Genomic DNA, 13,775 nt, shown 5'->3' with positions numbered 1-13,775 from the left:
CCCTTATCAGATATGTGATCTTGCAAATGTTTTCTCCCAGTCTGTGGGTTGTCTCTTCACTTGACTGGTGGTGTTATTTGACTTCCCAAAGTGTTAAACTTTGATAATGTCCAGTTCATCCATTTCTTCTTTTGTCGCTTGTGTTTTAGGAGTCCTGTCAAAGAAACCACTGCCTAACTCAAAAAGTCAGGACGATTTACTCCTGCGCTTTCTAGGCGTATTAACGCAGATGTTTGATCTCCGATCCACTGTGTGAATTTTTACGTATGGTGTGAGGCGGGTCCGCCTTTATTGTTTTGGTTATTCTATGTTCCTTGATCTGCCATATCAGTTTTAGAATCAGTTTATCAATTTTTGCAAACAAAACAGAACAGCTGGAGAGGTCAAAAGTGCTCAGATGCTGGTGAGATTCAGAAAATAACAGGCAGGATTCGGGGCACAGGACAGGCTGCGAGCAGGGCGGGGAGAAGTCAGAGGAGGCGGCGGTAGGACGGCCAGCAGAGCAGGAGGAGGAGAGGCTGGGGGCGGCCGGGAGTAGCCCAGGCGAGGAGGGAGGGAGCGAGTATCGGTGCAGGACGGGCGGGCGGCCAGGATGTCACCGGTGACCCTTCAAGCGCTGCTGCTTTGGTGGAGGGCTGGGAGCTGGCCTGGGAGCAGGGACGGAGGCAGCTTCTCGGGGTCCCTGAAGAAATCGGGTGGTGAAGCGGGTGGAGATGTGGAGCCCCGGGGCTGGGGTGCGGAGTCCAGACAGATTGTGTTTTGTGAATGCGGATGCCTCAAGCTTGTTGTAGAGTCGAGAAGCCCCAGGAAGGGTCCAGTTAGGGCAGGTGAGCAAACAGTTGAGAGGAAGATGGTCTATGGTTGCTTCTCCGAGGACACTTTAATTGGCATTGGGAAGAAGGGCCTGACAAACCCCGGGGGGGGAGGTGGGCTCAGCCAGGATGGGACAGAGCGGGGACAGAGGAAGGCGGGGCATCAGGGGCTGACAGGTCCTACTGGGTGGGGGCATGGGAGAGCCAAGATGGGGGCTCCCTCTAAGCGAAGACCCTCCTCCTTTGCTTGCTGGGTGGAAGGCCGGTAGTGACAGCTCTTGGTTCCACAGGCAGGTCACCGGAGACACACAATCTAGTGAAGACTGAAAACATTTTGACGGGAGTTTCTCTTGAGTCCACAGGGCCTCTACTGCCTTCAGAGCTAAACAATCCACATGCCCAAGTGGCACGTGCTGGGGAGGCCTGATCTGACCCTGAACACTGGCGTCATTAGGAGAGGGACAGACCTGACTGTGGCCCCAGGAGGGCGATGCCGGTTGAGCTCCCGGGAGACTCCCTGCCCTGCGGGCTCGAGGGCGGCTGTTGACAGGCCTGGTGGCTTTTCTGAGCTTGTCTGCCAGCCAGAGTGAGTTTGGGGCCTCCGTGGGGTCAGGCGCTGACGTGACATGGAGCAGGCCGTCCCGAAGCGAGGCCACGGCCAGGGCCACCGGCTCTCAGGCGGCCTCTTTGTTCTGTGTGTCTGGGAGCAGGGCTTCCGACAAGCTCACTAGAGACCTGAGAGCCCAGGCAAAGGGCCGGTGTTGAGGAAAGCCCTCCCCACGTCGGATCCCGGGCGAGGGACGCAGAGCCAGCCTCACGCGGCCGCCGTGTGCCAGGCGCTCAGGCTCCGATGCCTCTTCCTCCTGCCCCACGGCTGGCGGCCGTGGTTTGGGCGTGTGTGGGCGTCAAGTGCGGCCTCTGTGGCAGCCGGGGTGCCGCAGCTCAGTGCGTCCACACAGCGGAGGGCTTGTCTGCGGTGGGACGTAGGCGGGTCTCAGCAGGGGACCAAGGGGGCCCCGGGGTTATCTCCAAGCAAAGAAGAAGCACCGCCACACTTTACTGTGGTGACTATGGTTTGCTACCAGAAAATTCCCGGGAAAAGGAAGGAATCGTGTCAATTACGGACCCACGTCGTGTGGTTCTGGTCTCGGGGCGTGTGACTCCTGCAAGTTCCCTCCGCCTCCCAGGGCTGGTGCTGAAGACATCGCTGGGGTGCTGTTGTGAGGGAGATGCTGGGCACCTGTTCTTTTTACTCTTTTCTCTTGAGCTTTACAGACCATCGTCTTTATTTTATTTTATTTTTATTTATTTATTTATTTTTGGCTGCGTTGGGTCTTGTTGCTGTGCACGGGCTTTTCTCTAGTGGTGGCGAGCGGGGGCTACTCTTTGTTGCGGTGCGCGGGCTTCCCATTGCGGTGGCTTCTCTTGTTGCAGAGCATGGGCTCTAGGCGCGTGGGCCTCAGTAGTTGTGGCACGAGGGCTCAGTAGTTGTGGCGCACGGGCTTAGTTGCTCCGCGGCACGTGGGATCTTCCCGGACCAGGGCTCGAACCCGTGTCCCCTGCATTGGCAGGCGGTTCTTAACCACTGCGCCGCCAGGGGAGTCCGGGGTAGATGTTCTTAAGGCCCTCTTGTGTGGCCTGAGCCGGCGCGGGGCACAGGGAATGCAGGAGAGGCGAGGATTGCCCTGAACAGGGCTTCGCTTCAGGAGAGAGCGGCGAGGCCCCTGGAGCTGGTGCCCTCCCGTCACAGAACACAGAGGCCCCTCGGCACAGACCCGCGCCCTTCACCTGCTGGGCTTCTCTGGGAAGCGTGTGGGCCCGAGAGCAGGAAGACCTGGGAGGGGGGCTTCCAGGACACCTGCTGGGACGCCGAGGGGGAGCGAGCCATCCTGCTCACGGCAGCACAGATCTCAGGCTATGTCCTTCCCTCCAGCTGCCAGGGAGATATGCCCAGTTACCCCACTTATTCACATATGTCACCATGGTAAGAAACTCCGCTGGAGCCTCGCAAATCAGCCCAGGGTGAGGGTTCCTGCAACGTCTTCTCTGACGGGAGGTACGTGTGGAAAGGGAACCCCATTTGTGGCCAGGGGTCTCCCAGCCTGCAGTGTCACTCTAGATGCAGAATTCCTACCACCCGTCTTCAAGTGCGACGCACACCCCGTGGCCAGAGCCATTCTTGTCAGCTCACCTCCCAAGTTTCCTCCCTTCCATCGCCTTTGGAGGAGACTGTCTGCTCCCTCCTCACCGCAGATGCTGTTTGCTGCCTCCTCCTCCGGGGTCCGGGGCCCTGGGCGACCCCTGTTATAGGTTTGGGTGGGTGGGCCTGGCTCCCCTTACAGTCTGCTGGTGGCCGTGGGGTAGCTGGCCCGAGATGTCCGGTTCACACCTCTCTCGTGCAGTCCAGTCCTCAGGGGCGCCCCCTGCAGCTCAGTGAGGGTGAGGCACACAGTTGGTGCACACAGTAGGTGCCAAATTCTGGTGGTATTACCCATTCCTTTGAAGACCGTGCATTAGGCCGTCTCCTTGACAACCAATCTGCTTCCCTCCTGTTCTACTGGAGGTCAGAGGAGGCCCTTTAATGGGATGGAGACGTTTCCAGACAAGAGGGCAGTGTGGCCGGAGCACAGGGCTGAGAGGGGCAGGAGTGGTGGAATTATAGCAAAACAGCATTGGGGATGCACATCAAGAACGTGAGGAAAGAAGGATGATGGGTGTTACAGCAGTGTGCCTGACCTGCCTTCAGCAGAACCCAAACTCACTTCCAAGGAGAGGCAGAGAGCAGAATGCAGGAATATTCATTTCCTGTTTTTATTGTTGGTTACTTCATGACCTTCCTTTGAAACGCTGCAGTTGTAGAAAGCTGGTTGTCATGGAAACAAGGGAGTGCCGTGCACGGAATAGGTACACAATGCACTTCTTTGTCCGGTCCAGCTGATGCCTTTAGCCTCTGCTTTGACGTGTGAATTTATGTGAGGAATTAAATATTAACTGGAAGTATTGCCCTGGAGAGAGGCAGAAACACAGGGAGAGGAACGATGCCGGGAACCCTGGCAAAGGGGAGGCAAAGCGTTGGACCTCACCTGACCTGTGCCAGCCCCCTGGTCCGAGTGGCTGTTAGTGGAAATCCACCCCCACTTCCTGACATGTTCCATGAAACAGTGCAGGAGCTGGGACGATGGTGCAGGGGTGAGGGTGCTAGAAGCCCCTGAGGACTGTCCGAAGCAGAGAGTGATTTTCCCCCAAGAGCTCCTGTCCTTTGTTCCGGAGACGGTCATGGGGCCATGACCTTGGGTGTCTTTCTGGCGGATTCCAGAAAACAAGGATCGTATGAGTGCTGTGTACAAGAGTGGCCCAAGTTTCTCGATTTCTCCCCTTGAGCTGGCACAGCTGGCGTTCATTAGGTTTTCTTTTTCTGACTCTCAGAAAATGAGTTCCGGGGTGAGCTGCTGAGTCAGAGGTGGACGCACGGAGACAAGACCGACAACTGCAGGACCCCGAGACTCTTCCTGGGCGGACACGGCAAGGTGAGGTGCTTGGAGCGCAGCCCCCAACCTGGGGCCCCTGGGTCCGGGCAAGGGTCCTTCTCACTCCTTGGCGTGGAGCATGGAGGTGACTTTTGGTCTAGTCATTATCAGTCTAGATTAGGCAAAGAATAAGTGGAGGCTAGGACCATCAATGATCTTGTCACTTTAAAATTAAAGGAAGAAAAGTGACTCTGAGTAGAGTAAAACTAAAATGTGACAGCAGGTCCCACGTCTGCCAGGTCCCTGCTCTGGGACCCGGTCCCACCTGGGCTCCCCGGTGCACTTCAGTACTTGCTGTTCTCCCCGCTGCTCGCTGGGCAGCCTTTGCTGCAGGGACTCCTGAGGTCCGCTGGTCTGGTTTATTGCAATCTTCCCAAGTGGGGGCCTGTGGTCCCCTGCTCATACCTGCCTGGAACTCGCTGGTGGAGGTGACTCGGGCACTCCACCTCCACAGGGATGCTCCAAGCCCAGATATCACATGCACTCATAGCCACACCAATCCTCTAATTCTGGATGTGCTCACTCCCCATGATGTGCTCTGGGTGAGGCCAGGTCCCCAGGCTCAGGTGACCCTCAGAGATGGAAGTGTGGGTGACAACGGGCTTGGTGGGCATCCCTTCCCAGATCTGAGATTCTGATCTCTCATATTCTTTGACATGTAGACGCTCTCCATCAAGGATCCAAGCCATGACCCAGAGCATGGCCACCAAGAAGTGGCAGCCCAGGCTATAGACAGGCAGGGCTGTGTAGTTTTAGGCGGCAACCTCATTTGAGGGTGCTTGTATTTTACTCTTGAAGCCCAGCATTTTTCTTTTGAATCTGGCGACTGGAATGCACATGGAAGGGGTCTGTCCTAGCACCTCATCCAGCACCTCCACTCACACTCTTATTCCTGTGTGATCGTCAGTGCTCTGCTGAGCCACGTTTGAGCCTGATGCAAAAGGAAAAGACAGTAATGTTGGCCTGGTCTTTATTGAAAGTTTTGTTATTTTGCTCATCATGGAATTTTTGCATTAATTTAGATGTTTTAAAATATTGCATTAAATTATTATTTAATTTGATCACTTAGTTTTGTTTCCCCCTTAAATTTGCACCTGACTGAATGCCGTACTCGCCTCACCCATCTGGCCCTGAGCACTCAGGGATCACGTGACCACGAAGCGACTTGATTTGAGGCCAGGGGCTCTGGGGGCCGTGTCTTCACAGTGGCTGGCGTTGTGTAAGGGACAGGTAGGAAGGCTGCAGTCACCCCGCGGCTCAGGTGTGACAAGCTTGGAGCGTGTGGGACCTGCTGGGGACATGCCCGTGGCCACGCTCAGCTTCTCCCCCAGCGCCGACTGTCTCACAGCTGCTCCGTTAGGGTCATTTCCTCTAGTTGGGCAGACAGGGCCAGAGGTACTGCTCTGAGCAGAGAAACCAAGAAGAGTGAGCCAGAGGAGGAGGGACTATGGGGCTGGCGCGGGGGCACCTTCTGACTGAGGAGGCCGAGAAGGGGTGGGGGCACAAGAGGGCAGAGCACGCGCAATGGCAGGGCTGGCCCGAGAAGGAGGCGGGGGCCTGGGGAGCTCGGTGCCTGGAGGGCAGTGGGGGCAGAGGAGTCCTGTGTGGGAGGTGCTCACAGCCGCCTCGGCCTCTGAGTTCAGCACCGGGCGTGTGGACAGCTCGGAGGTGCGTTTGGAAGGGGATCTTAGACAAGATTAGGTGGTTGTGTGCTTTGTGGGAAGTGCTGGGCATTGGGCTTTTTTTTTTTTATAAACTTAAGGAGAAAAGGAGTAGGTATGGATGGTAGGACGTTAAACCTCTTCTTGACCTTGAAGAATGAGGCATTTGGGCCCCAGATCATGGGTGTTCGGTGGATGACTAGCGATATGCAGCCCAGGGCAGGGTGGTTGCACAAATGCTCAGCGGGGCCTCCTTCCCGCCACCCCAGTGGACGCTCCCAGCGAGGGAAGGAGGTGGCGCCGGGTGCGTCCTCTGACCTGCCTCCTTGGATGTGGCTAGATTTCTACCCTGAGAAGGTGGAAACTCCATTTATGCTGAAGTTTTAGACAGATGGACCCAGGCATGGCTGCTGTATCAGGGTGTCTATTATGTAGCTATAATTTTAATGTAGGGGTTGGAGTGAGCCATGACCCCATGCCTGCAGATGCCAGGAGAGCCCCTCCCAAGACGTGTGTTAAATAATGCTCCACGGGGTGTCCTTTCTACAACCCAAGGAGAGGGCTGGTCTATTCAGCCGCCAGTCGGTTGAACAATGGGTGGAGTGTCAGAGATTTTCAGACACACAGTCAGGCGTCCTCCAAAGGGGACACAGCCGTCACCGCCAGGAACCAGGGGTGCTGTGACAGCTGTCAGGAGGTGCAGGGGTGCGGGTGTGTGGTTTAGCCTCAGCCATCAGAGAATGGAGAGCAGGATGTATGCTGAGGGTCCCTGAGACAGCAGGGCTTCAGCATCTTCAAAGCAGAGGGCTGCTCTTGGGTCTGTCCCTGCTGCGGCTTGCGGGCTGGGCTGGGGGTGGGGAGGGTTCCACTGCAATGCTTGGTGGGAGAGGGAGCAGGGAACGTACTTGAAAGCTGCTCTGAAATCCTTCAGGGGAGCGTCTCCCCAGAGGTAGGAGCATGGATTTGTCCCAACACTCTGCCCCCAGGCTGTGCGCACGGTGAGAGAATAAAACCAGCCCAGACCGTGCCCCTCCTCTGCCCTCCTCTCCCCACGTCACCCCCTCCTTCTAGGCAGGCTGCCTGGTCCTGCGAGTCAGCAGACACTCCCCCTTCTCCGTCTGGGTCTTCCCGGAGGAAAAGGGACGCTATCACCCAAATAATCTTGTGCATTTTAAAGTTGCCCTAAGTCCGTTCTAATCCCCAGCTTTGCAGGCTGTTGGAACGCATCCTAAGTAAAACGGAGCCCTGGCCTGAGTTCCCGGACTTCCTCCTCCAGCCCAGGGCCAGCGTGAGTCCTCTGTGGTCCCAGGCGGCCTGGACTCTCCAGCAGCTTGGGGCTCTGGTCTCTGCTCTGATGGCTCCTGGACACCCTCCCCAGCTCCAGGATCTCAGAGACGTTTCAGATTGTCCCAGTTTGTCTGTCCATCTGCCTGTTTGTCTGACCTTCCACAATATGCCCCGAGCAGTGAATGAGGTCTCTGCAGGGAGACACTGACCTCAAAAACATGAATGGTTGAGCTTATTTCAGATGGAGCTGAGCAGGCCCAGGGGGAGAGTGAGAGAGGGGCTGCAAAGAGGGAGGACACAGGCCTGACCACTGAGAGGTGCTGGCCACCTAAGGGTGCACCGTCTCCACGGGTCAGGGGCACCCGCCCCCTGAGGCCCTCTTCCCTGAATGTCCTCAGGTCCTCTCTGATCCACGGGGCCTCCCCACTCCCACCCAGGCTCCCACGGCTGAGCAGCCCCTTCCTCTTGAGCTCCCCGCCGACGCCCTGACATCTCCCCTTCTCTGGAGTGAGGGACCTGCTGCCTCGGGTCCCATAGCTGGTGCTACTCAGGCCAGGACAGCCTGCAGGGGCCAGAGAGTCAGGCGACGTCCAGGGCTGCTCAGGGCCAGGCTGCAGCGTGGAGTCTGGTTTTCGTCTAGCCCTTAGCCGTGGTGCAGAAGGGCAGGGACGTGGTGTAGGGCGGAGAGGGGGCGAGCTCTTCAGCTGTGAAGGCCCCGGGAAGAACCAAGAAGAAAAGAGAATGAAAGAGAGACAGAGAGAGACATAGAGAGGGAGACGGAGACAGGGACAGAGGGAGAGAGCCAGAGAGAGAGATTCAGAGAGACACAGAGAGACAGACGGACAGAGAGAGGCTGACTGAGCAAGAAAGAGAAGCGGGGGAGGCGCCCCTCCGGAAACCACCTGCAGGCCCCTGAACCTGGCAGGGGGTGGGCAGACCTGCGTTCTGGGGGTAAAGCTGAGGATCGGCACAAAGCCCGCTGGACCTCTGACTGGACGTTCCTGGGGGAGAGGCCACCCTGTCAACTGCGTCACTGGCTGTGCGTCTGGATTCTGAGAGCCCCTCTCACAACCACAGCCTAAGAAGCTGCTGGTTTCAAGGCTGCTCGGCACGTTTGCTCTCTTGGTCCCCAAGTTTGTAAACATCCAACTCGGGAACTCAGGTTTGGCAAGGGTGCCATGTGGAAGGGGCTGGTTTTTGTAACAAGTCATTGTGAGAACCGTTTACATTTAAGAAGAGCTTACACGATTACTCTTGACTTTCCAAAAAATACAAAACAGAAGCAAGCATTGCCACCCCCTTGAGTGAGACCATCACGTGACACAACAGAGCAGATTCAGAAGAAGGGTGAAGAGACTGTTCTCGCTGGTTAAGAGATGTGGTCGGGGCTGCCCTGGGGGCGCGGTGGTTGGGAATCCGCCTGCCAGTGCAGGGGACACGGGTTCGAGCCCTGGTCCGGGAAGACTCCACATGCCGCGGAGCAACTAAGCCCGTGCACCACAACTACTGAGCCTGCGCTCTAGGGTCCACGAGCTGCAACTACTGAAGCCCGCGCGCCTAGAGCCCGTGCTCCACAACAAGAGAAGCCACCGCAATGAGAAGCTCGCACACCGCAACGAAGAGTAGCCCCCGCTCACAGCAAATGGAGAAACGCCTGCGCGCAGCAACAAAGACCCAATGCAGCCAAAAAATAAATAAATAAATAATAAAAAAAAGAGAGATGTGGCCAAACGGGGTGTGTTTGCGTTTGTAAATTATTCTCCCATAGTTTTCCTACTGAAGACAGAACGACTGAAATATTAATTAGAGCGAAGAGCTGGTTTAGGGAACCCAGGGCAGCCGTAGACAGGCCGCTGGTGGCGGAATGCAGTTGGCGTCACAGAAGCAGTGTGGACCAGTTCTTGAGAGATCACTAGCCCCACAGTGGGGGCATTGAGGCCGGCTAGGCCGGGACGGGGCCTTTCACCCTCCAGGTGGGAGGTCACTCAACTATGTGTGGGCCTTTCAGAAACAGACTTGACTGGTTTGTGCTTGGAACAAGGGAAGAATTTTAAAAAATAAATTAATGAAAAATTGGGAAGTGTCTCACTGTCTTGGCCTGTCTTGCTGTGGTGGTGGCAGAAGGCGGGGCGGCCAGCAGGCTGAGCTACCCATCCACACGTGAGGCACCAGTGCTGAGGGTGGGAGGGTGCAGAGAACCACCCTTGGAGAAGGAAGACAGTAAAAGCCCAGTGGAGCTGGCTCAGAAATCAAGGTTTCCCTGCTTGCCCGTCGATGGTGGCATCCGCCTCTTAGAAGCTCATTCTCATATTGAAGCGCTAACCCTAGTTCTTCCTCCCGTGGTTCAGTTTTTTCCCTTTTCACATCAAAGCTCCGTGCACTGGAGAGAACTTCTCACTTATTGACCATTTGATGCAGATAAATTGCAAATGGAAAGGTGCTTGGCAGAATGAATGCCACAGCTGTCAGCTCTGTCAACAGGAGCTTGCAGTGTGCAAGCAGCGCCCGTACGCATCCTGCAACCCTCTCTGTTCTGTGCTCTTTGAATAATTTATCTTCAGGAAATCCAAATTGCCAAGGCACGCTTTAACCTAGCAGAAGGATCGCCAATTTCCTTGGGAAAACTGACAAAAAAAAAAAAAAAAAAAAAAAAAGCTGTAGATTGCATTTCAGCTGAGAGTGGCCTGGCAATCAGCCGCCTCGGCCCCTTTGTGCCACTGCATCGGAAGCCGCTGTGCTGGGCTCAGCGCAGACGACATTTGAAGGCTCATAAATGTAATGAAGTCCCTTTGACACCTGCTCCTCTCTTCACTTTAAATGTGAGCCATTGGTCCATGGGGAACTCTGCTTTAAAAATAGAAATTATAGTAATTGTCGTCCGTGCTGTCGGGAGGCTGTAAACGCATAGCTCTCAGCTCTACCGCCTGGAGTCGACGGCTGCATAAATTACCCCAGGTTGTGATTTCCGTCCTTAACACAGCACATGAATCTTTGTACATTCGTGCTGCCCGGGGTGGGGGGCTCACTTTGCAAGTTCTAGCTTACGAGCTGGGGAGTTAATGGGAGGAGTCCCTCGTCTTTCTTCCTGAGCGGGACCTTAGCTGCTTGCCCCGTGCTGGCCTCTGGGGACTGAAGCCCCGCTCCGGCTGCTCCTTTCCCACCGCCTGGCTTTGCTCTGATGGCCTCTTGGGGGCCTGGGCGGTGGGGCTGCTCCCTCCCCTCGCTGACCACAGGGCACACCTGCTGGGAAGAGGGCCCCTTCTGTCGCCTGCTCCTGCCCAGACCCGGCTGAGGATCCCGTGTGATGACCTGTGCCCCGGGGGCGTCCCTGCCCTCGCGGGGCTCTGCCTCGTTCCCTGGAAGGACAGGGCGTGGGCAGCAGCCCGCATAGAAGTGGGTCTGAGGCAGAGAATGCGGGGCAGGAGCTGATGGGCTCAGGCAGGGTGGCCAGAGGACGTGCGGGGTCTGGACAGTGCGGGGTCCCCGTGCCCCTCGAGGGCCTCCGCTCACTCTCTCCTGGGGGAGTCAGCATCTCTGGGAGGGTGGCCTGTGTGTCGGGTCCAGGTGACACCTCGGCCTGCACTCCTACCAGCTCTCACCCCTGTCTGCTTCCCGCCTCCAGAGCCAGTGCCGTGGCCGTGGGCCCTTGGCATGTGGCTGGTCAAACTCAGAGGGGCCGTGAGTCCAGGACATGTGCAGGATTTCTAAGAGTTAGCACTAAACAAAATCCCGTTCATAACTTTTTCTGTTGATACTGTTGAAATGATAATGTTTCGGAGAGATTGGGCTAAGTAAAGTTCAGTATTAAAATCAATTTCACCCGCTTCTGTTTACACTTGTGACGTGGCTGTTAGAAAATGTTCAACGATGTGAATGGCCTGCACTCTCTTCCACTGGGCAGTGGTGCCTGGAGGCCCCTGTGCTGCCGGGAGCGCCCACGCTTCGGGGTGCCCAGCTCATGTTGAGGACGATCAGGTCCCCAAGCTCAGGCTGCCCCCCTGGGCTCTCCGTGGGACAACGCACGGTGGACAGTGCCGCGCTCAGGTCCCAGGCACCTGTTTCTGACAAGATGACCCTCGAGTGCCGGGGTCACCAACCCCCAGGGGAAGCTGGGCTCTCAGCACGGCGGGGTCAGAGTCTGTGGTGGGTGGTGTCGCCAGGGGACCGTGTATTACGACACCCCGACGTTAATGAAGCCTTGGTGGCTGCAGCTTCCTCCTCGGATGTGAGCCTGGGGGCAGCAGGAGACGAGGGACGGGGCCAGCGGTCTCCGCCCCGAAGCGCCTCTGCCTCACCTGCTGCGCGCAGGTCCGCAGGCCATTCCTGCCCTGTGACCTGTCCTTGTCTCCTGTGTCAGATTCACAGGCGCCGTTGAAGCTTGAGACAGAAAACGCCTGGAGGTGACGCTGCAGACACAGGGGTGGCTCTGCCGTCTTCCCGTTGACAGCACAGTTGTTTTTACTTGCAGATGAGCTTAGAAAATGACGAACAGTTGTTTTTACTTGCAGATGAGCTTAGAAAATGACGAAAAGAGAGCTCGTACAAGATCCAAGGCCCTCCGAGGTGAGTTCCACCCTCCCCTCCCAGCAGAGTCTGGCCTGGGCCGTCCACAGCCTGTCTCTGGCCAAGAGTCCCAGGTCCTAAAGCTGTAAATGCCACTTTCCGCAGCAGTTGTCCTTAGGAGGACAGAATCCCGCAGCAGTGCCTCGCCCCTGGGACGCTCCTCCCCTACACTGGGCACCTGGTGGCCTCAGGCTTCTTCAGCCTCAGGGTGCATTTGAGGGCCACGGCCACTGGGGGGCTTTTGGCCCAGATGCACCTGCTGGGGAGGAGATGAGGTGGCAGCCCCGGCGCTGCAGAGTGGGGAAAGCAAAACCTGGTTAGACCTGTTCTGTTTGGGAAGGAGAGGCCTCCAGCCTCGCACCACCAGCCTCTCTGCCTCCCAGGAGGTTAGTCTTGGCGCTGAGGGCATTGGGATGTTGCTGGGTCGAGCTGGCACTGGGGTGGGGAGAGGGGCTGAGGCCCTGCTTGCTCGGCAAGGACCAAGTCCCGACACCCTGGCCAGCCCTGCCACCCCGACCCCACAGGGCACACACTGCTCCTGGGCGTGGGTGGCCCTCAAGGAGGGGCCAGACGCCCCGAGCTTCTCAAGTGTCTGCCAGGCAGACTCCTGAAAGTTCTTGTCCCAGAGGCCCCATCACTGAGGGACCAGGTGCTTGGGCCACCTGTTCTCTTCTCCAGCCAGCTTCACCCTCTGGGTCCTCTTTCCAGCCAGAAGCTGACCTCTCCCTGAGATTAGAGAAAGAGATGCTGTCCCAGGGAGCCTGTCTTAGCTGGGGCCTCTGTCCGGCTCTGCAAAACCAGCAGCCACCGGTGGGGGGGGAGGTCTGACATGAGCACCGGCTTGGAGGAGGCAGCTCCTTCTGTGAGACCCTGGAGGACATTCTAGGAGGCCAGGGAAAGCGGGGTTCAGGACGGAGGTCGCCCCCGCTCTTCAGTCGCTTGTGCTGTGAAGATACACATGCCTTTTCAGTTCTGCTTCCCACACGAGTTTCCCTGTTTCTCTTTCTCTCACTCAGCTCCCCCAGAGCCCACAGGTGCCGACCTCAGGTAAGAAAGGTTTCCTGCCCGCACCCAGCATGGTGCACGCCTGTGATCCCGTTCGTCCTAAACGTTGCACTGGGTGCTTGGAATTGAGCAACCGCGCCCGGGCCCCTGCTTTCCCTGATGAGGCCCCTTTCTGCCTGGCCTGTGTGCATCTGTCTTCGCCCTGCCTCGTCCTCTCCCACCTGGTCCTGGCGCCACCACGCAGCCAGCCTTGCACGGTGGCACAGATGTGCTCACACCTTGTCACCCCTCGGACATGACTGTCACCATGGTCCTCAGCCAGCAGCAAGGTGCTGTCTTAGTGGCTCCTAGGCCAGAGATGAGGGCACAGGCTGTCCCACGCCCGAGTCTTCCACTGACTTGAGGGCAGGCAGTGGCTTATTTATTGGCTGAGCTCTGTGACTTTCCAGATTCAAGGCTGGCCTCACAGGGACGGGCATCCTGAACAGGAGGGAGGACAGACACACGGCAATTTGCTGGGTTGAAGCAGGAGGGGCCAGGCTTCCTCCCCAGAGGTTGACTTGCCCTCACCTGCTGGCTTCCGTCCTGAGCTTGGCCAAAGCCTTTGTGTGTGTGTGGAGGGGAGGGGCTGGGTGGAGGCCAGAGAGAAAGCCACCCCGATGCTTACATGCTGGACTGCCCCAGCACCACCCCACGTGGCCTTCGGACTGCAGGTTCTGTGGGCCTGGGCTCTTCCCGGGGCTCCCAGGGCCGGCCCCTGGGCCATCTTGCCCAGACAGAGCTCCAGTGAATGGTGTCCAGTGACTGGCAAGGAAACCAGCCTCTCGCATCCCCCCTTTTCGGGCGAGGGGTAGTGCCAATGCATCTGGCTCAGAACACTGGAGAAGGAAGGGAAGGCCCCCAATGTGCCAGGTGGTCTC

General features: G+C 57.4%; 1 protein-coding gene across 9 annotated transcripts in view; it reads left to right on the top strand.

The window, feature by feature from the left end:
• The window catches only part of MYT1 (myelin transcription factor 1), a 65,551-nt gene that overhangs the window by 16,971 nt on the left and 34,805 nt on the right, over positions 1-13,775 (top strand). For 5 of the 9 annotated variants that reach the window (XM_082430441.1, XM_082430444.1, XM_082430442.1 and 2 more), the window contains exons 1-4: positions 2,663-2,868; positions 4,239-4,339; positions 11,796-11,850; positions 12,867-12,897. In XM_082430441.1, coding sequence (XP_082286567.1) covers positions 2,730-2,868; positions 4,239-4,339; positions 11,796-11,850; positions 12,867-12,897 — 326 coding nt within the window. In that variant the 5' untranslated portion in view covers positions 2,663-2,729. Of the gene's footprint in view, positions 1-2,662; positions 2,869-4,238; positions 4,340-11,795; positions 11,851-12,866; positions 12,898-13,775 lie in introns of those variants that run through there. The other 4 variants (XM_082430443.1, XM_082430446.1, XM_082430448.1 and 1 more) reach the window with 1 other exon arrangement.

This window comes from Balaenoptera physalus (genome assembly GCF_965194825.1).
Source record: "Balaenoptera physalus genome assembly, chromosome: 16".
In the NCBI taxonomy this organism is placed as follows: domain Eukaryota; kingdom Metazoa; phylum Chordata; class Mammalia; order Artiodactyla; family Balaenopteridae; genus Balaenoptera; species Balaenoptera physalus.
Note: the sequence above shows the minus strand (reverse complement) of the source record. Positions and strands in the feature narration are given on the sequence as shown.